The 23,641-nt window shown below is 37.0% G+C and overlaps 1 protein-coding gene across 1 annotated transcript; it reads left to right on the top strand.

Moving 5' to 3' along the window:
• The first annotated feature begins 598 nt into the window (after nucleotides 1-598).
• ddx10 (DEAD (Asp-Glu-Ala-Asp) box polypeptide 10) lies at nucleotides 599-22,016 on the top strand. The gene is made up of 18 exons (XM_052588352.1): nucleotides 599-866; nucleotides 1,324-1,384; nucleotides 1,467-1,597; nucleotides 1,907-2,065; nucleotides 2,174-2,294; nucleotides 2,662-2,851; nucleotides 2,956-3,082; nucleotides 3,703-3,865; nucleotides 4,040-4,124; nucleotides 4,891-4,992; nucleotides 5,970-6,057; nucleotides 6,361-6,449; nucleotides 7,264-7,597; nucleotides 9,278-9,397; nucleotides 9,475-9,639; nucleotides 12,692-12,748; nucleotides 15,854-16,014; nucleotides 20,827-22,016. Exons 1-18 carry the CDS (start codon nucleotides 681-683, stop codon nucleotides 21,029-21,031), a joined length of 2,544 nt encoding a protein of 847 aa, XP_052444312.1. The 5' UTR covers nucleotides 599-680; the 3' UTR covers nucleotides 21,032-22,016.
• The last annotated feature ends 1,625 nt before the right edge of the window (nucleotides 22,017-23,641 follow it).

Genomic DNA, 23,641 nt, shown 5'->3' with positions numbered 1-23,641 from the left:
AAAAGTCTCCAATGCATTTTTAGATGGATAAATGTTTGCTCCAAGTGGATGGTTCTGTGAAGACGTTGTTGTCTTTTTTTTAAGGTATGCATAGGTGAATTATCATCTCAGTTTCAAGTGTTGGAATGTAAGGACCGTTTATCTAATGAGGCAAGAAAGATTTTTCCTTTCATTGATTTATTGTTTTTCAAACACATTGCCTAGTTTGTTGAGTTAACAAATAATACTTATATATTTTTTTTACATTAAAAGAAAAATAAAGAAGGTAATTAATTTTTGGCAAGCACAGAATTATAAAAATGTAATGTTTTCAATACAACACTATAAATAATTGTTTACCTTTTTGAAATGCCAAATGTATCTATAATTATAAAATCACCCCTTTACATTCAGTTTAGCAACAACATTTATAATTCAGTTATTTAAATAAAATATAACCATACGTGTTAAATAAAAACGGATCAATCCTGCTACCCCATGATCCCTTCGAGTGTAGATATAAAAAATATAAATAACTTAAAATGTTAGGGTCTAATAAATGTTTTTTCGCCGCTCCAGGTCGTTAGATGGCGCACATTCACGCATATAGCAACCTTCACTGCCAGCAAAGATCTCGCGAGGTAAACCTTCACGTGTTGTTACGCTGTTACGCACTAGCTAGTCAACGAAACAAATTGAAAATGCGGGATAAAAAGGATAAAGCTAAAACGCAGATAGACGATGACCCTGTGAAGAATTTTGAGAAATGGAAAAGGAAATACAACAAAACCAAGAAACGAGTCCAAAAAGTTCAAAAGAGCACCAAGAAACGCGACTATGAGGTGGAGAGAGAAGTCATACAGAAGCTGGTGAATAAATACTCCGAGGTGAGATATCATGAGGCTGATATCGCAAAGCATTTCTGACTTCTCATACAGTACTTGTTTCTAAGAAGTTCCACGTGTTTATTTACCTGTTATGCGGCTGTTCTGCCTTTTGACATTTAAAATCAATGTTCAATTTACAAGCGCTAACTAGTCCTTTGGATGTTGTACCTGAAGTGTTGCTGATGGTCAGCACAGGTCTTTACTCAAACATGATACTGTTTTATTTGTAGTCTGTGTTTTTTTTTTTTTAGTCCTGGGACAGAAAAGGCCACGTAACAGACATAAAAAGTTAACATATCAAGGTTTTGGATTAATTTGATTCCGCATGTCAAGTATTCAGACGCTGTGTTGTGTTGTTGTTGAGATTTATAATAGTCCTGATATCCTTCATCAGACACCTAATCCATCTTGAAACATGCCACTGTTAAGGTTTTGACACGAGTAAATGTTTTCCTAGATCAATCCCAAAGAAGCTGTGAAGTTCTCTGATTTTCCACTCTCAAAAAAGACTCTGAAAGGTGAGCAAACTTGAGGATTTGCATGTTAACAAGTTCACATATGTCTTCTTAATCTTAATGATGCTCTTGATCATGCCTTCAGGTCTTCATGAGGCTCAGTACAGGCAGCCCACAGAGATTCAGAGGCAGACGATTGGCTTCGCTTTGCAAGGGAGAGATGTTCTTGGTGCTGCAAAGACTGGCTCTGGAAAGACTCTGGCCTTCCTCATCCCAGTAAGCAATAGAGCAGTGCTAATGTATTTTTGTAGGCCGACTTGGAAGTAAGCATCACCTTGTTTCTCTTGACAAAACCCCAACAGTAATGGGTTTTGGCTTGGATAAAAAAAAATAAAACAGCAATATTGTGAAATTGTATACAATATTTAGGGGAAAAAAATCTGAAACACTGTTGAATTCAGTATATTGGAACTGAAAATGCAATGACAAGATTATATTTTTTTGGTCTAATTAATATTTCTGTAAATATGTAATATTTATAATATATTATGATATATATAATATCCATATATCTGTATACTCCAGGTTTTGGAGTGCTTGTACCGTGAACAGTGGACTGCGATGGATGGCCTCGGCGCCCTCATCATCTCTCCCACCCGAGAGCTGGCCTATCAGACCTTCGAGGTGTTGAGGAAGGTCGGCAAGCACCATGAATTTTCTGCTGGTCTTGTAATCGGTGGAAAGGTGCGCCTCTCTTGTCTTTAGTGATTAGTCTGTTTCTTGCTTCTTTTTTTCTTTTTTTTCAAGGTTTTTATCGTGTAATAATTGGTTATTATTTTTCAATGACTGCAGGATCTGAAAGATGAATCAGAAAAAATCCATCGCACCAATATCATTATCTGCACCCCAGGACGTATGCTGCAGCACATGGACGAGACGGCCACCTTTCATGCTTCAGATCTCCACATGCTTGGTAAGGTGATGCTTAGAAAGAGTTTTAAATACAACGCTGTTCAAAAGTTTAGGGTCAGTAAGATTTATATTTGAACAAAGAATTAATTTGATCATTACTCCCGTCTTTAGTGTCACCTGATCCTTCAGAAATCATTTCAATTGGCTGATTTGGTGCTCTTTATTCATTTCTTATTATCAGTGTTGAAAACCATTGTGCTGGTTATTATTATTTTTGTGGAAATCGAGGTACTTTTTGTCAGAATTCATCAATATAGAATCTCATTGACCCCAAATTTTATACACCAACCAGTGGACTTTATACATGTGCAGTTGTGATTTTCAGCTCTTTATTTTGAATAACCTGACATACATCTCTTCCATGGCAGTACTTGATGAAGCCGACAGAATTCTGGACATGGGTTTCGCCGACACACTCAATGCCATTATTGAAAACCTTCCGAAAACACGGCAGACCCTTCTCTTCTCTGCCACTCAGACCAAGTCTGTCAAAGATCTGGCCAGACTGAGCCTGAAGAACCCAGAGTATGTGTGGGTCCATGAGCAGGCCAAGTTCAGGTAATCTCTTGGTTTTATAGGGATTTATGTTGGGTTTATGTTATGTCAATACCTTTAACATCATGGATGGACATGAAGCTCTTAAACACTGATCTTCTCTGCAGTACACCAGCCACTCTGGAACAGAACTATGTGGTGTGTGAGCTGCACCATAAAGTCAACATGCTCTTCTCATTTTTGAGGAGTCATGTTAAGAAGAAGATCATTGTGTTTTTTGCTTGCTGCAAAGAGGTAACAGCTCAAACTATTTCTGTAGTACATCTCCGTGTCTGTTTTCCTAGAATGGAGTGGGTTTAAAATGTCTGAAACTACTAGAAAAAAAAAATATATATATAAAAAGAATTTAAAAAAATTTCACGTTATATATGAGCATTATTGTTTAGACTTTCAATTAAAAATATCTTAGACTACTGTTCAAAAGAATCTGTAAAACATTCTTGAGTATTTTATGCTCACCAAGGTTGCATTAAGTTCAGAAATTTATTTTGCACTTATATCAAATATACACTTGAAACAGTAACATTTTGAAATATTATTTTAATTTTCCATAACATCTATATATATATATATATACACGCTAAAATGTAATGTATATCATTGCACAGCTGAAGTGGCATATGATCATTTAGAAATCATTCTAGTATGCTTATTTGCTGCTTAAGAAACATTTCTTATTATTATGCTGCTTATTTTTTATTTCTTTCAGAATTCTTTCATGAATAGAAAGAACAACATCTTTTTTTTAATTATAAATATATTAACTGTTTAATCAATTAAATGCATGCTGGCTGAACAAAAGTATTGATAAAAAAAATGTTTGATGAAATTCACGGGTGTTGTTCTGTATGCAGGTTCAGTATCTGTTCAGGGTCTTCTGCCGGTTGCGTCCAGGTATCTCCGTACTTGCTTTGCATGGAAAACAGCAGCAGATGAAGAGGGTGGAGGTTTATAATGACTTTGTCCGCAAGACCTCAGCCGTCCTCTTTGCCACAGACATCGCTGCCAGAGGACTTGGTAATGGAAGTTTATTCTGTGGAAAAATGCACATTATGTTTGAATGACTGAAATAAGTGCTGTTAATTTAATATTTGGTTTGAGTACAAATCTCAGCAAATGTTTGTGAATATTTATTTAATGAAGCAGTATGTAACTGGAACACATTTAATGGTTTTTTGTCTGTGGTGCTAGACTTCCCTGCTGTGAACTGGGTGCTGCAGTTTGACTGTCCTGAAGATGGAAACACATACATCCACAGGGTGGGCAGAACAGCCAGGTAACACTGATTAACAGTTTTTATCTGAATATTGGTTGAGGGTTAATGTTTCATAAAGCATTGTAACAATCTTAATGGAAGAGTGTTTTATCTGAAACACTAGATGGCAGATTTGAACTGTTCCTCATCACTTCCATGTTTCTAATACATGTGGAAACAATGTTGGCCTTGGAATTAAGCTCTTACATAAAATCATATTTAACCACTGTACAGATTTGTCCATTTACACTGGACACATGATAGATTAACACAAGCTCAGCTATTTAGCTTTTACATTTTTAAGCTCTGGCTTGACTTGTCAAAGTCTCACCTTGAGGGCACATACTAGGCACTGGATAGCTACAGAAACATGTCAAGTTTCTCGGCGCTTCGAGCGAGACAGCACACACCTGCCATCCACCCAGCTGCCAGTTTCACTCTCTTCTCCTTGTGCTACACTTGTCTTTTCAGTGTGGAATCGATATTCTCAGTAACTCCCCTTCATAGATCACCACCCTCTGCAGAAAGCTCCTGAGCTTTAACATGAACACTCACTGAGCTGAGCATTAAAAAAAAAAAAAAGGGGTTGTGTGAGAGGTCTGCGTTGCAGCAGACCACCTAGTGTGACCTTAAAGGGACAGTTCACAAAAAAAAGAAAATTCTGAGCTCATGCACTCACTGTCATGCCATTCCAAAACTGATTGCTGATATTATGTAGCACAGAATTGAGGAAATATTGAGTGAAATGTTGCTGTAACACACATTCTCTTTCTCTTTTTCTCTGCAGGTATAAGGAGGGAGGCGAAGCTCTTCTTGTCCTATTGCCGTCAGAGGAGAAGGGCATGATTGCACAGCTTCAAGAGAAGAAAGTTCCCATTAACAAAATCAAGTGAGTGTATCTCTCGTTTCCTTCTGCGACTGCATGCAGTCAGTTTTGCAGTGAAAATAAGATGAGCTTGGAGCTAATGTGTAGTTATTGTGTCAGTGTTGTAGTGTGTGACATGTTCATCAGTGTTTAGCAGAAGGCTTTGTGAATAATAGAGGAAGCCACATGCATGCTGAGAACGAAAGATGGCAGCTTGATGCATGTGATCATGTTGAGATCATTATGATCAGTGATATCTGCTGTGAGAATGCAGCTGCAGACCCAGTCTCCACAGGCCTGATTTTATGTTTGCTGTTATTTAGTGTTACTTTTCACAAAAATGTCCCAATTTAACCAGAATGCTCAGTTAATTTAGTAGCATTTGCACTCATCAGTGCCTGACTGGAATGGACAAAAATTCCAAACCATTTCATTGTTAATAAACTTAATTTATAAACTCTTTATTTTTTACTTTTTAAAACAAATCACAAATATGTTGGACCCTGTTTACCCTTGCACTGACTGCTTGACACATGTTAAAACCATATATAAACAAGGCCATTGACTTTAAGGGGTAGTTCACCCCCAAAAAAATAAATAAATACAATTCTGTCATTAATTACTCAGCCTCATTTTGTTTCCTAACCTGTAAGACCATCGTTCATCTTCAGAACATAAATGAAGATATTTTTGATGAATTCGAGAGCTCTTTGCACACAAAAATTAGCTTCTTATAAACTACGGATGAAAAACTAATGTCACATGGACTATTTTAATGATGTCCTTAATACTTTTCTGGACCTTGATGGTGGTAGTGCCCTTGCTGTCTATGGGAGGGTCAGAGAGCTCTCAGAATTCATCAAAAATATATTTATTTGTGTTCTGAAGATGACCAAACGTCTAATGGGTTTGGAAAAACGTGATAGTGAGTAATTTATGACAGAATTAAAAAAAATTTAGGTGAACTATCCCTTGAATAATTTGTTTGTATTAATTCACAGGGTGAACCCAGAGAAGTTGGTGTGCGTCCAGCAGAAGTTGGAGGCCTTCCTGGCACAGGAGAAGGAGCAGAAGGAACGAGCACAGAGGGTAAGACCCGAGGAGACCTGACTTCCTGTGCAGTCTGTCACACCTCGTCTCAAACACTAAAGGTTGATGCTGTACTGTAGAGCCAAGCCATGCTTTTAGGATAATCGGATTGTCTGCCTCACGCTAAGGGCTGAGCTTTGTGAGGCTCATTATAGAGAGAAGAACAGCATGAAATGTAATCGGGCAAATTGCTGCCATGAAACGCCTGCTAGTGCACTCTCACTAATGTGTTTATCAGGGATAAGTTTTCCGATTTTATCCTCTGTAATGCCTCTTCTCTTTTTCCCCTCCTCTCAACGGCAGTGTTTTGTGTCCTACCTCCGCTCCGTCTATCTGATGAAGAACAAAGACGTCTTTGATGTTTTCCAGCTCAAACTCCCAGAATATGCAATGTGAGTGGATGCTGTGAAGTAATGCCCAGCAGTCCTCTGTGTAAATGTGTTTGTGTGTGAGCCATGTGAACACACTCTTGAGGACTTCAAATAATGCGTCATTATTGTGCAGTTAAATCATCCAAAAAGAAACCATCACCATCCGTTTTGGAAAAACATAGACTGTTTAATACAATTATTTTGTTCATAATTCATTATAGTCTAGTGGTTAGTGTCAATAATCTTGTCTCTATTTCCCCACATACCCATATCCTGTCCAAAAGTGTCAAAAAAGTGAAAATTAGTGAAAGATGACCTGTCACTGTATATTCAGCAGTCATATTTTTGATCATACTTGAACAGTTCATTTTAAAGCAGCATGTACCTTTTTAATGTATTATTATTATTATTATTATTATTTTTATAATATAAAAAAGATATAAATTTTTTGTTCTAAAAGCTGTTTTATTTATTAATTTTTTCCTCATCTCCAAATGTCTCTATTAAAAGTGGTAAAAACAAAATATCTGAAATGGTAAAAAATTATCTGTCACTATATTCAGTAATAGTTTATAATCATATTTGAGCAGTTCCTCTCTTTTAAAACTGCAAATAACTGTTTTAATTTTGTTTTTGAAATGTATTAATGCACATTTTATATGTTATAGAATATATATTCTATTATAAATGCTTTATTTTTTACAAAACATTTTAGTTTTAGTTCACTTAAAAAATAAAAATAAAAAAGTGGCAAAAAAACTAAAATGGGATTAAAAAAAAAATGCATTTAATTTGACGTGAAGCTGACAGGTTTGTGTGGTCTTGTCGCTGTCAGGTCACTGGGTTTGGCGGTGGCTCCGCGGGTCCGTTTCCTCAGTAAGGCCCAGCAGCAGAAGAGTGGGGTGACGGAGGACCACAGAGGCGCTGCAGGACACGAGTCTGAAGACGAGCTCAAGAGTTTCAAAGCCCAACTCAAAGGAGAGCAGTCTCAGTCCTCACAGTCTGAGGATGATGATGAGGATGATGGTGATGAGGAGGAGACGAAGCCTGCAGCTCTGCTATGTGGCTTTAATGAAGAGGATGAGGACGACCAGAATGATCAGGACCTACTGACTGTCAAGCGTAAAGATGTGTTCAATATCAATGAAGAGAGCCAGGATGAGGAGGAGGTAAATAAGCAACACACATTTCTGGTGTAATTACAGTTATTGCACATTTCTGATGGGCTCTGCTTTGTGAACACAGGAATTATCAGCAGTTAAGGGTTCCCATTTCAATATAAATGGTTGCCTGAGGCAATTTCATGGCTGTATGTTTGATTTTATGCACCTGCTAGTAATAAGTGTGACTGAAATAGCTCAAGCTATTAATTAGAGGAAAATGTCTGTATACTTTTGGCTTTATAACCAAGTAATAGTCACATTTTGCCATACAGAAAAAGGATGTTCCTGAATGCATTATTTGGATCTATTTTAACATAACATACAGAGTACGGAATCACAAATTTATAAAAAGGTTTGAATACAAATTACACACTTCAGCTTTATCCTTAACTTGAAACATGGAAAATAATTAATGAAGCTTACCTTGTGAACGGTGGGAAGATTACGTCTGTGGTGCTTATGAAATGGACATTTCTTCAGTCATCTTCCTCGTAACGTCTCGGCTGTTGTGACCCATTGCACTGTGATTCAGAAGAGCTTCTATTCGAGTTCTGTGCATTTTGCGTTCAAAGCGCATTGTTTTAATAGGCCTCCAGATATGAAGACGTGCAAAATTATGTAACTCTCCTCTCAATATTCCTTTGAGACACCATTAACATGACTCCTGTGCAGACCTGGCAGGTTTATGAGAGACGCGGACCTGTGAGTCATGTCAGAATTGCCTGATATGTCTTGAGGCTCCACAATCAAATACTGCAGTACAGTTAGACATATATATTTTTAAATAATAATATTTCATTAAAAAAAAATCTAAACTTTTCATACAGCTACTTTGCCAAAACAAGAACTGCCAGTTGTATTAATTTAGCCCTGTAATTTATTGTTATTATTAAAAAAATAGCTAATTATTTTACATTTGGCATTATTATCATTATTATTATTATTATTAGTGTTTTAAAGGATAATGATTCTATTGACTGATTAAATTGACTGAATGTGACAGTAAAGAAATTAAATGTATACTATTCTTTTGAACTTTACATTTATCAGTCACGGTTTTCACAAGAAACTGTTTTCATCTAAAACTGTTTTCATCAGCAAAAACTTTTTCTTAAACACCAAATTGAAATTAGCACATTAAAATGATTTCTGATATAGAAATAAAACAATATATATATACAGTTCTAAAGACACTTTACATGTATTTCTTTATTACATATCATAATAATAAAATGCCTTGTGAATTGTCATTTTTTGCTAGCTTTTCTTTGCACACATGAATAAATTGATTTGGTCAACACCTTGTAAATGATTTTGATTTTTATAGTCAATTTAGTCAATAGTCTTTTTGATGCAAAAGGGCTAAAGGCTGTTACGGCTGTAAATTGCAGAGTAGCAAGTATCTTTTTTTGAGTTTGCAGAGTGTTTAAGTGGAAAGTGGTTTTCCTCAAGATCTGAACCTTTTCACATCTCATCAGCAATCGACTTGATTGACTTCAGAGGAGACAGGAATATTGTGGAGTGGTGTTGGGTGCCTCCGTGTCCTGGTTGAATGACGGGATCAAATGAACTGCTTTCAGAGCTCCTTTATCAATTCTCTTTTTTTAAACCTGGCCCCAAGGAGGTAAAATTGACAGCTTTTATAATTACATCTGGTTATGTAAAATACATTTTCTCTTTCTTTAGGACACAGATGCTAAGTCCAAGATTAAGAAACAAAAGGAATCCAAATTCAAAGACGCAAAGAAAATCCAGAAAAAGAGCTTCAAGGTCAACACTAAGAAGATCTTCACTGAGGAGGGAGAGGTTTGTATTCTCAGAAACACATTACTGAGAGTCATAAAAAGCAGTGAAAATTAATTAACTGTGAGGTATGTGTGCAGGTGGTGCAGCAATGGCCTCCATTGCAAAAGACCATGGTACCAGATGAAGAGGAGGAGGAGGAGACGTCTGGCATTAACGTGGAAGCAGCCAAAGAGCGGCTTCGCAAGGAAGACCAGGAGTTTGACAAGATCGAGTACCGTCGTAAAATCAAGGAGAAACATAGGGTGAGATAGACCATACCATCATCTTTTCCATCCTCTTGGTTCACGCCGAGTTTATATAGCTCCTCCTTGAATCAAAAGGCTTCTTTGAATCTCTTTATTTATTGTGTTCAGCTCCAGGTGTTCAGATTAAAGTAATATTGAAGGAGCTGAGGGCAATGGGCAATCGAAAAGACACGCTGGCCCTGTGGCTGGTGCTCTGGCAGGTTCAGGCAAATCGAAATAACTGAGATGCCTGAGCAGGCAGCGTGGCTTGAAGCTCCAGGCATCAGTGCTGAGATTGGGCCTCTGACTTATTACTGTACTTCTGAGTATTGGACAAGCTTTTAAAGGATTGCTCTCCGGCAAAATCACACCATTTGCGTCGTTCCAGCAAAGAGTGTTTTCTCCTTGAGAGTCAAGTACGGTGAAGTGCATCCCTAGTTTATGTCTGATTTAGGTTTCAGTTTATTTGTGTTTTTTTTTTATTTTATTTTTTATATATATATATCGATCGCTGGGAGAGCGTAGCTAAGTTAGAAAGTAGAGAAGTAATGGGATCTGTTTCTATAATGGGACATGGAGCAGATGAGCACCATGTTCTTTATGTCCTGTTTTCGTGGCCCTTTTTCATCCAAGTTAAACTTAGAGTTAGGTTTTAGTAGATTCTGCTGTTTTCCACTTTTTTTTTCTAACGATAGAATACAGAAGGCAGGAATTGATTGGAAAAAGAGTTGATCTTGCGGCATTCATATGAGCACCATGGATTATTATGTGTGCTAATCAGTAGATCAGAGCTTTCCAAATTGTAATTAAATCATAAAAACAAATTAAATTAAAATGTACAATTAATACAATTATAAAAAAAAAAAAGTCAAAATAAAATGCATATTCAAGAGATTAAATGTTTAATGTTCAAATAATTAATCATAAAAATGTAGAATATAAGTACATTTAAAAAATTTATATGTATTTTGTTTACCTGCATGTCATGTGACTTATTAATGCAAATTCAGTAAATCATGAACATTTAAATGTTGTCAAATTATCCAAATAATAAATGTACTTCAAGCTAATATTATGTCATAAAACTAGGTCTTGGCTTGGTTTTACCAAGCATTTAACAAGATAAGTCATCCATTGAAAAACAAGTATTAAAGTCAATGTAAAATAAGATGCAGCATTTAGTTTTGTTGAAACATGGTTTTTCATTTAATAAAAACATGGTTTTACGTAATCTCTGAAACAATGATTTCTTTTGAAATCACTTAGACTTAATACATGTTCCCCAATAGCCGCAGGCTATTTAGCCCATGTTTTGCCAAACTCTCATTCTGGTCAGGCTCTAATTTAGACTTTTTTTTTTCAATCAATACAATTAATTTTTTTTATCTTATTAAAAAAAAATTTTGCTCAGAAATCCATCAAATTGTGGAATTAAGTTGTAGTATAAAATAAATTCTATTTGATTTTAATGAGCTGAAACTGAATATTGGGCCCTATTTTTTTTTTATTTTTTTTTTATAAACGGAGAGGTTGTTGTCTGTTAACCCAGCATAGTACATTTGAAATCTTTCACTTCTCAGCCAAGTGAAAACTAAAATAAAACATGCTGGTGCCAGTCTCTCCTGCCAATTTCTCCTGCCAGTTCTGTCAAGTACTGACATTCAGACTGGCATACAGTAAAAACCATTTTTTTTCCCTGAAAGTCACGAGGCAGAAGACATTGTCTTGTGTCTGGGAACATTCCTGTGAAAAGCCTAACCATCCTAATCCATTTTGATTTTGTATTTTGTGCTCTCAGAGACTTTGAGAGGCAGCTACCCAGTAATCCATCAGATACATGCTCATGCTCATTAATCAGACACGCTAGGCTCGCTGGTGCCTTTGTGTTTCTTATTCTCTCATGGAGTCTTTATTACTCCAGCAGAACAACATTTGGAGCTGAACCCTGAGACTAACAGCATGCATAGTGTTTCTTTAAAACCACTGATGGGTTTTGCTGCATATGTGACGTGTGCCAAGTCAGCGACTCAAAATGTGTCAGTATAGGTTTGCTTTAAAGGTATGGATAAGCTATTAATATCAAACTTCTGCATTCTTTTAGTGAGATTATAGTTTTATAGAGTACCACAGTGTTCTTGCGGATCTGTGGGAGGATAATAACTTATTTAGAGAGTTTTTAGATAGAAGAATGTTCCTGGCTTTCTCAAATATGCTCAGGTCAAACTCACACTAACTTTATTTATTATAACTTTATTTATTCACGAAATTAAGAACTGTTATAGTTAACTGAAACTAATGGCAAACAAATTTCACATGAAACTATATAACACCAGAATTAATATTTTATAAAAGAGATCTCCAAAGATCTCTGCCTTTAAAATTTTTTTAGTTTAAATATTTGGTAACACTTTATTATTACTAAAATGCATTTTACTAGAATATTGGATGTTTATTAGCACTAATACAGCACTCATTGATGCCTGACCATATTTTAGACCCCTTAAATCCTACCTAACATTAACAACTACCTTAATAAATATTAATAAGCAGTAGATTAGGAGTTTGTTTAGGGAAAATTCTTAATATGCAATATATTCTGACATATTTAATGGCAACCCGCCGCTGTCACTGACTTTGATTTTATGGCACTGATATTTGTACAATGTCGTGTCCGAGTGAACCAATGGATATTAGCATCATTTGACATTTCTAAAGTAATGAAAAGCCAATGAAATGCACTTGACATTGGGTTTATTACACTCTCAGCACTCTGATTTCCATTCAACCCTCAACCTCTTAATATTTCCGTCTTCCAGACATCTGTGAGTCACTAGTAATGTGTATATTTGTCTGGTAGTCTAGTCGCCCCTTCATATTGGAAAATGACACACGACAAAAAGAAATGCAGGGCACTGAAGTTAAATTGTGCTTTCTTTTCCCTGAGTCCGTGTAATCAATTCAACCCCTTGCTGTTTGACATGTTTATGAGATTGTGGCATGACCAAATATAAGTACCTGAGCACCTATTTATTAAGTCATTTCTTTTCTCTCTCTCTCTCGTTTTCAATAGGAGAAAAGACTGAAGGAGAAAGCAGCTCGAAGGGAAGCGAGCAAACAGCATAAAGAGGTATGTCAAACATAGCTCAAAGTCATCTCGAAAGCTGGATGTTAATGATGAGAGCTGGTATTGTATGTGAATTTAAAGCAACAGCACATTTAAAGAAAATTTGAGGATCTGAAAGGTTCATTAAATGGTTTATGATTTGAAATGAGGAATTCCGGTCACAGGAAGTGAGAGGGGAAAGATGCCACTCGGTTTCTGGCCTTTCCCTCCCACAGACAGCGCATAATTCACAGGATGGCAGCTGTCATGTGTCCCGTCTCTCTCCGCCTGTCCTCGCTGGGGGATTGAGCTCTGCGCATCCATATGGAAATGCAGCTGCTGCTCTCCTCTCGTTTGTCATCTGATCAATTCAGCGGTCTGTCCTAGATCGTGTGACTATTCATCACCACCCTAACAATGAATCTCAGCACTCTTTTAGCATTCACTCATTCCTTTGAGAGCTATTTAATCGCCCTTTTGACAGCATGTGCTGTAACAGATAGCGGTGCTGATTCATTTTTTGTCAGTTTCACTTCTTTTGGGGCTCCTCTCCAGGAGATTGAGGAAATAGATGGACCCTACAGAGTCTTGTTGCTCAATCGGTAAATTTGTTAATGTAATGCCATTAATTTACAAAAAAAACTTACCTTTCCTTAGTTTCATTTGTAGGTTGAAGGTTACCACAGTCAACCTTTTGTTTATTTATAGGATTATATAATGATTAAAGGGGACATGAGATGCAAAATTCACTTTTCCATGGTGTTTGAACATAAATGTGAACTGGCAGTGTGTGTACACAACCACATTATAATGCAAAAAATCCGCCCAGTGCCTTTTTATTTTTTTTACATCAGCTCTAATCATAAGCACTGTCTCAGATCAAGCCATTTACAGATTCCTGGCAGAGTGACATCACACAGACCAAGGCTCCTCCCATGACTATTGACGGACACTGCTGTTTTAGCATAGACTTGACCTGACTGAGCTGTCATCAGTCCGCCATTGTTTCACCACCGGAGCAGATGTAGATAATAATTTCTCCTAAGCGATGAAGTGTTCTGTTGTTGGCTGTAATAATGAACACAGCAGTCGTCATTTACTCCTGACATCTGAGCCACTGAGGACGCAGTGGATTACGCTTGTTTCTGAAGTGAATACACCCCAATCTACGTAAATGCGTTTTGTTCGCGCAAATGATTCATGATCCAGCCTCACATCCAAAAGTGAGTATAAGGTTATGAATCTTTGCAAACCACCTTTCCGAATACTGTGCTAGTTAAAACAAACGCTGTTTAAGTTACTGTCTCGGAGAGCTGCTCCTCACAACACTGAAGATAGGGGCGGGGCCAGCTGTAACTCATTAGCATTTAAAGGGATATGCACCAAAACGGGTAGCTGTGAAAAGAGGGTGAAAAGCGTGTTGTTTTACACTACCATTGAGAAATGATCAAAGTATGTTATAGACTTCGTTAAAACATAAATTATACCAACTTGTGGAAAATGAGCATCTGATGTCCCTTTTAAAAAGTCAATTTTTTATCATTTTAATTTATCCTTGCAGAATAAAAGTATTAATTTCTTAATTTCTTTTGTTTTAAGTTCTTGCTTTATTTAAGTCTTTTATACTGACTCCCTCTTATTGCTGTTCTTGTTGTCTGGCGTTATTCAGTGCACATAGACGCGTCTGTTCAAAGCGCAGGTCTGTCAGCAGAATTCAAATGGGTCTTACAAAGCATGATTAGATTACAGCACAGGCAGAAGCATCGCTGAATACAGAGTGTCCGGTACCTAAAGAAACCCCATATCAGGTCCAAGCACAGATATACACGCTCCCCTAACCAAATCTTTAATGGCAGTAGGCTGTTCTATACTGTAGATTATTCAGACCAAGAGCCACCCACTTAGACATGAAGAATTTAACCTGTAAAGTTGAACAAACACCTGTTATTTTATATAATTTTAATTTTGTTGTTTTGTTCCTTTATCTGTAATAGATTATACCACAATATTATTCTGGCACAGACAATTCAGCCTCTGCCGATCTGGGTGGTCTGTTTAGATGTGCATATTACTGTAGATGTGTGAATTGACACAGTGTGGATTTAGATTTATGTAGTTCTGTCTTAAACCAAAGAAGTAGAGGTCAGAACACGGGGTCATGCTGCACACTGTAGAACTTGCCTGAGGGCACAGCAAGTCAGTCTGGAGGTGGAGCAGAACAGTGGGGAAATAAATCTGGTTGTGACCAGACCAAGGTCTGAGTTGTTAAGTCTCTGAAACTTATAATGAACAAAGACAGGGCTGGAATCGATTCCTTGACCACCATCGCTGGAGGAAACGGACACACTTTGGTTGTAAATGATCCCAGAGCTGACATATTTAGGGAGATTGTATCCATTGATCAGGATGTGAAGTACCTCTGATGGCCAACAAGTTCATTTATAATACCTAGATAGATCTATCCATTAGCTTTCTCAGTGGCAGTTGCTCAGCTGGTGTAGGAACCCCTCAGATGCAAAAATGTGTACCTTTAGTGATACAACAGCTTGTCGCTGGGGCAGTGCCCTCAAAAAGTCATCTTTTGCACCTTATGTACCCCTAAAAATGTCATAGTAGCACCTTAAGGGTACATATTACTACTACTCTAAAGTAATAATTTTTCACCATTTAAGGGTAATAATAAGTTACTACATTTATTAAATTAAAAGATTAGTCCACTCAAAACCATGAAAGTCATTAGTAATCAAAAAAGGTTGTTTTGAATATTTTCTTTTCTGTAAAATAAATCATAAAGCCGGCTTTGTATTTACACTACAAATACAATGTTATCTAAATTTCTGACCGCAGATGGGATCCCAAATCAGATCTTGCAATCTCTACCAATGAGCTGATGATTTGAATCAGGTGTTAGATTAGGGCGACATGCAAAATGTGCAGGCCATGGGTGCCTCCAGGACAGGTTTGAAAACCACTGGTATACTGAGATTGTATGACAGGTGGAAACAGGCTAGAGTTAACAGGGAAAGAAAATATTCATTGTGAAAGGTGCCATCGTCTAAGATATCAGATGATCAGTATTAACGATTGATAAGTACATTATGTAATTGAAGAATTCTCTCTGTCACACAGGAGAAGAAAGGTGATGATGACGACGACGACGATGATGAGGAGGAGGAGGAGGAGGAGGTGGTAGCGTATCTGTCAGGTGCCAATGAAGAATTTGACCCCAGCACACTTCCTGATCCCGACAAAGTGCGCAACTCTGAGTCCTCCTCTGAGGAGGAAGAAGGGTAAGAGTAAAACTTTTGCGAACAACATTAATGACTTTCATCGCTTTCAAAAGTCATGCAGCAATTTCATCACTCAAACCTCTAATGAAGAACGATTGAGTTTTTCATGAAAAGCTAAGAGCGTTAAAAAGGCACCAGGATGTGACCTAAAGGATGGTGATCCTCTAAAATACAAAGTTTCTAACTGTGCACCGTTTCAAATTGAATGCCTATATTTGAGCGTCGAACCAATTATCATATTTGACCCTTTTCAGTTACATACCTCATGCAGGGCTTTGTGATGGTGGGAAACCATTACACCAGTAAATCAAGCCAATCAGTCCGGCACCGCATCACGAGGCCGTAATTATTCTGAAATGAGGAATTGATTCTTCTGATACTCAATTACAGCCTCGGCTTTCTCAGCTCTCTCTGCTTGTATTGAGTTTGTAGCGTTCGATTAGGCTCAGGCATGCTGATCCGGTGTTCTTTTTGTTCTGAGGTCCGCTGCAGAATTGCCTCTCTGAGGAGGTATCCCTCTAAAGGGGAAAATGATTCATGATGATTCATTTTCCCCATGGCAGCATTAAGCACAGATCCTTTAGTTGGCTGTAGATAATCTATAAAATGCATAATTACATCCAGATTTAAAGTGAGAGGCAGGGCCATACTTTATTCTCACTCTCGCTTTTTGTCTTTTATCCAATCCTCTCTTGTAAAACCCAATCATGTCCTCTGTTCTCATTCGTCTTCAGTCTTTCCATCTGTCGGCCCATACTTTTATGTCTCTGTTTTTCTGTCATTCAGTCATGTACGTGCATTAAGGACGCTCTCTGACACGCACAAACACAGTGCAGGTGATACGGCATAGACAGCAGCAGCGGCTCTGATTAATGACTTTGTGCGGTGTGTTTACTGCATGGCTACACTTGCTGAATGCAGGAGAGGCTCTGGCGCTGTAAATCTGATAAATCTCTCTTTCTTCCTCTTCTTTTGGCTCGCTCGCCCATTTTTTTTCCGTCATATTGAAGGCTGGTGTTCGGGACTGGAGCCAGAGGCATCACTAACCCTGAACCAGTACCTGTCTTCCTACTTTGCTGTCTTGACCGATACCTCCCTCCCATAAATCTAATAGGATCTTACTGGCCCTGCCTCACCTTGCCCCTGCCAGCACTTTGTGAATCTTTGGAAATATTCCTTAAAATGAGAGTGAAGTTACTCTGAATGCTGAGTTACAGTAAAATGAATGAGTGGTCCATTTGTGAAGTTTTACGAATGATGAATCTGTTCAGAGAATCAGTCGATCCGGCCATAAACATTTCTGAATTATTCATTTACGACTCTTCTCTTAATGATTCTGTCTTTAAGTTTAACTAACTGACTCATTGACCCTGTCACAGCAGTTAACGGATCATATCAGGAATCCAACAACTAGGGCGGCATGATTAATTGAAATAAAAATTGATATGCAGTATATAGTGTGATTTAGTAAACTGTGGTTTAATTAAATATTTGCATCGTGAGTGAAGTGCAGTACTGTGTTTACACCAAACAGCTGTGATGCTTCTACACTTGAACAGTTAAATTATTTAAATTGTATTAAATATATAATTGTTTTTAGTATTTTATGGTTGAAGTACAATAGTGAGAATTTTAATTTTTACTTTTTTATTTTGTATTTTTTTATGCAGCTTAATACTAATAATAATAATAATAATATTATTATTATAAGCTGCATAAAAATGTATATATATTTACAAAATGTTGGCAAAATCGTGCCGCCCTATACAAGCACATCAAACCTGAAAACACACAAGCGCACACATACTAATTTAAAGCGCAATATTTTAAATTGTAGACAATTTGCTATTTAATTTTTTTCCAAATCGTGCAACCCTTCCAACAACTGACAAGAAGATATAGATTTTCTTATATACACAGTGTTCCTTAATAGTTCACCCAAAATTACAATTCTTTCAATTACTTCTAAACATGTATGACTTTCTTGTACACTTTATTTTAAGGTCCAATTCTTGCTATTAACAATCCATTAACTTTGACTTTTGCCTCAATATTGCCTAATTTGCTGCTTATTAATAGTTACTAATGTAGTTGTTAAATGTAAGTATAGGATAGGATTAGAGTTGTAGAATATGATCATAATATGTGCTTTATAATTTCTAATAAACAGGCACGATAATAATCAGCTAGTTAACAGTGAGACCTGACCCCTATACTAACGTATTACTGACTGACTTTATTCTGTAGAACACCAAAGAAGATATTTCAAAGAATCTTGGTTACAGTTTTGTTGCCTATTAACCAAATCTGTATGTAAGTATGGACCAAATAACCTATGACATGAGTTATTAATGACCTAGTTTTCATTTTTCTTAATTTTTCCCTTTAATTTTGTTATTCCTAACAGGAGTGCTTTTAATTAGCTAGTTGATTTGCACATCCCTAATTCTGAGTCATTGAGCTGGTTGGACATAGCCAGTAATTTTAAACTCTATATGACCAGCCCTTAACATCGTAATGTGTGCTATCTAAAAACCTGACTGCTGTAAACCAGAGGATGGATTTTCCCACTTCCAGGTGGTCTCTGGACAGACCTTTAATGTTATTAGTTGTCCTGGATGTTCATGAGTACACCGTTCATGTATTAACTCACTTAATTAAGTTAGGGCCATTTAAGACCTTCTAACTTAATTAAACGTTGTGCTGATCTGTCATCCTTCCTGGTTTCTTCATGGTATTATTATGTAAAAGAGCTGTGCAGCAAGCACTTTGCATGAGATCCCTAATAAATAACACAAATGCACTGATCCTTCCCATTAAGTACGTATCTCATTACATATAAAACCTTATATGTTGCAAAGAGTTCAGGAAGGCACAGAAAGTTCTCATCAAAACATGATTTAAACAGTCTAGCACTCACAGTGTGCTGCGAAAAACTTGCAACTAAGCAGCTCAGAATAATTGTGCTGTGGATTCTGCACAACTCCAGAAATGGTGGAAGTCCAGTAGCTTTCCTTTACAAAAGAGCTGAACTTTTGTTCTTGCTATAAATTTAACTTTTATAGACCAGAGGAAAGCTTTTCACACCTCAAAGTCTCTTGACAGGACCTTAATAGTATTACTTGCCCTGGATGTGCATGAATGCACCATTATAGCCTCATTTAATTAAGTTAGGAATTGTCTGCATTGGCTATCAAGGTCACCCGCATGGGCCGGTACTTTGAAAAAACCCATTCACCTCAACAGCACATAGATGCCTTTTAAAATGCAGTGCACGTTTGTGATAGGAATCGCTTCCTAGATGAATCTCAGATGATTGCTTTTGCAAGCACTTTGGTGCATCAGTGGTCCTGTGGGAAATGTTCAGTGCCTTGTTTTGCAAATGCACATTCTCCAAAGAATTTTCAATCAGCTCAAGGAAAGTCTTTTCCTTTCTCAGTGAATATCTATGCTCTTTGGTCACAGATCGACAGCTGAAAGCTGATGTTGTAATTAAAGATCAAGGACAAGTAGCACATCACAGGATCTCTTGTGTTTACAAGTAGGAGATGGGATGGGGTAAGCTTTGCCACTTTTACTTAAGTTGTCTTAAAAAGGAAATTAGATGCAGTTAAACAAATATGCCTAAATATATTTCAAGGTGTCTCCCCATCAGCTGAAATTGAAAAAGAGCATCTTAAATGTGGAGCCATTTAAAGTTTGAGAAGACTTTTTTTCTTTTTCTTTTTCTTTTTTTTTTAAAGCAAGATGTTTTTAAATTAAAAGTAAGCATACAAAACAAGCAATCATTTTACATATTATGTCCTATTCCAAATTTTTATTAAAATTTTCCTTAAGATATTCATGATTCATCATAGCAAGCTTTAATTTTCAAAATATTTTATTGTAGTGTATTTATAAAAACAAACTGAAAAGGTAGGCCTTTTTTTATTACTTATATTATTATTCAAAGGTTTGATTATTCAAATGATATATATATATATATAAGGAATTAATACTTTTATTTAGGAAGAATGCATTAAATTGATCAAAAGTGACAGTGAAAACATTTATAATGTCACAATTTTTTTTTTTTTTAAATAGAAGGCATGATTTTCACAATTAACACAAATTAAGCACAAAAAAATCTTGGTGAGTATGTTATTTACTTTTAAACATTTCAATTTAGAAAAATATTTACCAACCACAAACTTTAGAACAATAGTGTACAATACATAACAAAGACTCGTTAAGACATATTTTGTGTGACATATAGAAAATTTACTTGCATTTTAATGCAGAAGCCATTTATCATAAAAAAAAAATCTTTATCTCATTTGCATCTCTGACTCGTAGACCGCAGCTTACCGTATTTTTCGGACTATAAGTCGCACTGGACTATAAGTCGCATTTATTTAGACACAAGAACCAAGAGAAAACATTACCGTCTACAGCCGCGAGGGTGAGCTCTATGTCTTCAGTGTAGACTACAGGAGCACTGAGCAGCATAGACCGCCCTCTCGCAGCTGTAGACGGTAATGTTTTCTGTTAGTTCATTTCTCTTGGTTCATGTCAAATTAATTTTGATAAATAAGTCGCACCTGACTATAAGTCGCAGGACCAGCCAAACTATGAAAAAAAGTGTGACTTCTAGTCCGGAAAATACTGTATGTATGATTATGTGACACAAAATGTATGCCGTTTTCTAGATTAATGCGACTGACACAGTTTACCCACTGACACATCTTGCCCCACTCTTCACTGTATAGATAGCATATCTTGCCTTTTGCCTTCTGTCTTCATATGTGTATTGACCCTTCTTTGTCTTTGCAGCGATTCATCAGACCGAGGTGGCAGGAAGAGAAGTTTCAGCAGCGACAGCAGTGAGGATGATGATGATAGCGATGATGAAGTACAGCAGACACAGGTGGGCAAGAAGAAGCCCAGGAAGGAGTCCACAGTAACTCCTCTGGACACTGGCCTCTCACTGGCTGAAGACGAGGAGCTCGTGTTGCATTTATTGGGCAGTCACAGCTAGGTCCCTGTACCTATTATCTCCTTAAGACTTCCTTATTCATTGAATTTGTATGTCGAGTTTATAAAATGCCCCTTGACTAATAAAATTTATCCTGATTGTGATGGCAACTTTAAGATGCATTGCCATACATATCCTTGTGATTTATTGTGTTAAGAGTGCAGGTTATAATTTCCTTTCCTGCCTCTTGCCTTCTTTACATCCTCTCCTCCTCAAGAAAGGAATTGAATACTCAGGTGGCGTCTTGCCAGACAGCCTCAAATTACCTACAAAACCCCTGTTTTGCAGTGAAGCAAAAAAACAGCACAGCTGATGTCAATCCTGATAGAGAACCACTGTGAAGTCCCAGGTGCCATCTATAACCTATTACTGTTAAACGGCTCTCATTATTTCTGGTTTGAATATTGCCTTCCTGTCACATTGAACAGTCACTTAATGTGTGATTTACTCTCCCTCATTTCTGTGGCAGAAATAGAAATGGAGGGTTCTGAAAGAAAACTTTGGTTTTGCGAGTACTGTCCATTATTCAACACAAATCCATCTTTCTGAATTGTCTGGTTGTCTGCATTTAGCTGGCTCATGTCAGGAGGGGGATTGGATTAGGTTTATATATAGCCACCCTTTAGCACCAGCATAACTTTGCATTGTTCAGTGGTGACCTTATCCAACCCTGGTTTTATCAGATCCGTCAACAGTGCTCTTGAGACCCAAATTATTCTCAACATTCATTGTACAACAGTTCGACAGCACGAGTGTGTGTAAATACATAAGAAACAACAACGGAATGTCTTTAAAAAGCCTACGCCTCTGTTACTACGTCACTTGGAGTAATGTTGAGTTGCTTCATGAAAGCTTATTGTATAACTGTACTAAACGTTAATTGTATTGTATTAAGAGATTAGTATGAGAGAGAGATGAACTAGTGAGATTACCTGCATTTATTCTTCAGCTTAATCTCATATTCAAAATAAAACATTTGTTTGAATGATATCTTTGTCATACTATCTTTTCATTTGTTTAAGGGATAGTTTACCAAAAAATGAAATGCCTGTCATTAATAATTCTCCCTCATGTAGTTCCAAACCCATAAGACCTTCGTTAATCTTTGGAACCCACGTTAAGATATTTATGATTTGAGAGCTTTCTGACCCTGTAGACGGCAATACTTTTGTGACGTGACATTCAGCCAAGTATGGTGACCCATACTCAGAATTCGTTCCCTGCATTTAACCCATCCAAAGTGCACACACACAGAGCAGCGACCACACACACAAACACTGTGAACACACACCCGGAGCAGTGGGCAGCTATTTATGCTGCGGCGCCCGGGGTATACACAAAGAAAGAATGTATTACTTGTATTCTCGCTGTAGTGTTGTTGCCACCACCGCTGCCGTGTCATGAAGATGCTGTGTGTTTCCAAATATGGTAAGGGCGGTAACATTTCCTTTAAACACACGAGGTATTTGGCCAATCACAATGCACTGAAGAGCTGGCCAATCAAAGCTCAACACGCTTTTCAGAATTATGTGCTTTGTAAAAATGCATATCAAAGGCAGGGCAGAGAGGAGTGCCAATTATGTACGATATGTGGAACATGTATATTAGTGGTGGCCCGTTACCGGCGTTAACGTGCTGCGTTAACGTGAGACTCTTATCGGGTGATTAAAAAAAAATTTAGCTGTTACTCTATTCTCAAAGTTGGATTGGGAGCTGGGTATATACTACGCGAGCTATGATGACTTTCACCTTGATATTTTTGTGCAGATGTATACCTAGCCGAAGCTGTAGGGGGCGAGAATGACTCTTTAAACCTGTGTGTATGCCTACTGTGAAATTACCACATCAAATGTGGTTCAGGGAATTTTATATTTAATTTTTTTTAAAGAAGCTCAATGGAAACCTCGACAAGACGCACACCTGTTTCACACAGGTTGATTGCAACTTGTGCAATGTGGAATTCGTTTACAGCTTTCTCAAGCAGTTTGTGATGCATTTTGGAAACAGGAGATGAGCCCCTGGTCTAATGTACCACCTGGCTTGAGAAACCCGTTCTCAAAGACTTAACGTTCCTTTTAGTCCTTATTTTATTTGGGTAGCATACATATTCTGAATGCCTTTGGCAGAATTCAAATGAGCCATTTTAATCTAGATTAATTCCAAGATAACAGTGAGATTAATCTAGATTAAAAAAATTAATGTATGCTCACCACTAATATTTATATATATATATATATATATATATATATATATATATATATATATACACACACACACACACACACACACACACACACACACATATATATATATATATATATTAACCTTAAACCACAAACAAATTGCATTGCACCAAATACCCAAAATAATGATAATTTTAGCAACAACTCATACCCCTCATACACCAAATTGTGCAAAAACAGGCAAAAAGAAAAATATTTTTAGGTACCTTTGCAAATGTATTTATTTATTCTTGCAAAATTTCACAATTGAAATGCGTAAGTATAACTCGGTACCTGAAACAGCTTTGGCAGTTATTATATACTCTTTTTGGGTACAAAGTGAGAAGCTTTGCACATCTGCATTTGGACATTTTCTGCCATTCTTCTAAGC

Source organism: Carassius gibelio, chromosome B21 (genome assembly GCF_023724105.1).
Source record: "Carassius gibelio isolate Cgi1373 ecotype wild population from Czech Republic chromosome B21, carGib1.2-hapl.c, whole genome shotgun sequence".
Taxonomy (NCBI): domain Eukaryota; kingdom Metazoa; phylum Chordata; class Actinopteri; order Cypriniformes; family Cyprinidae; genus Carassius; species Carassius gibelio.
Note: the sequence above shows the minus strand (reverse complement) of the source record. Positions and strands in the feature narration are given on the sequence as shown.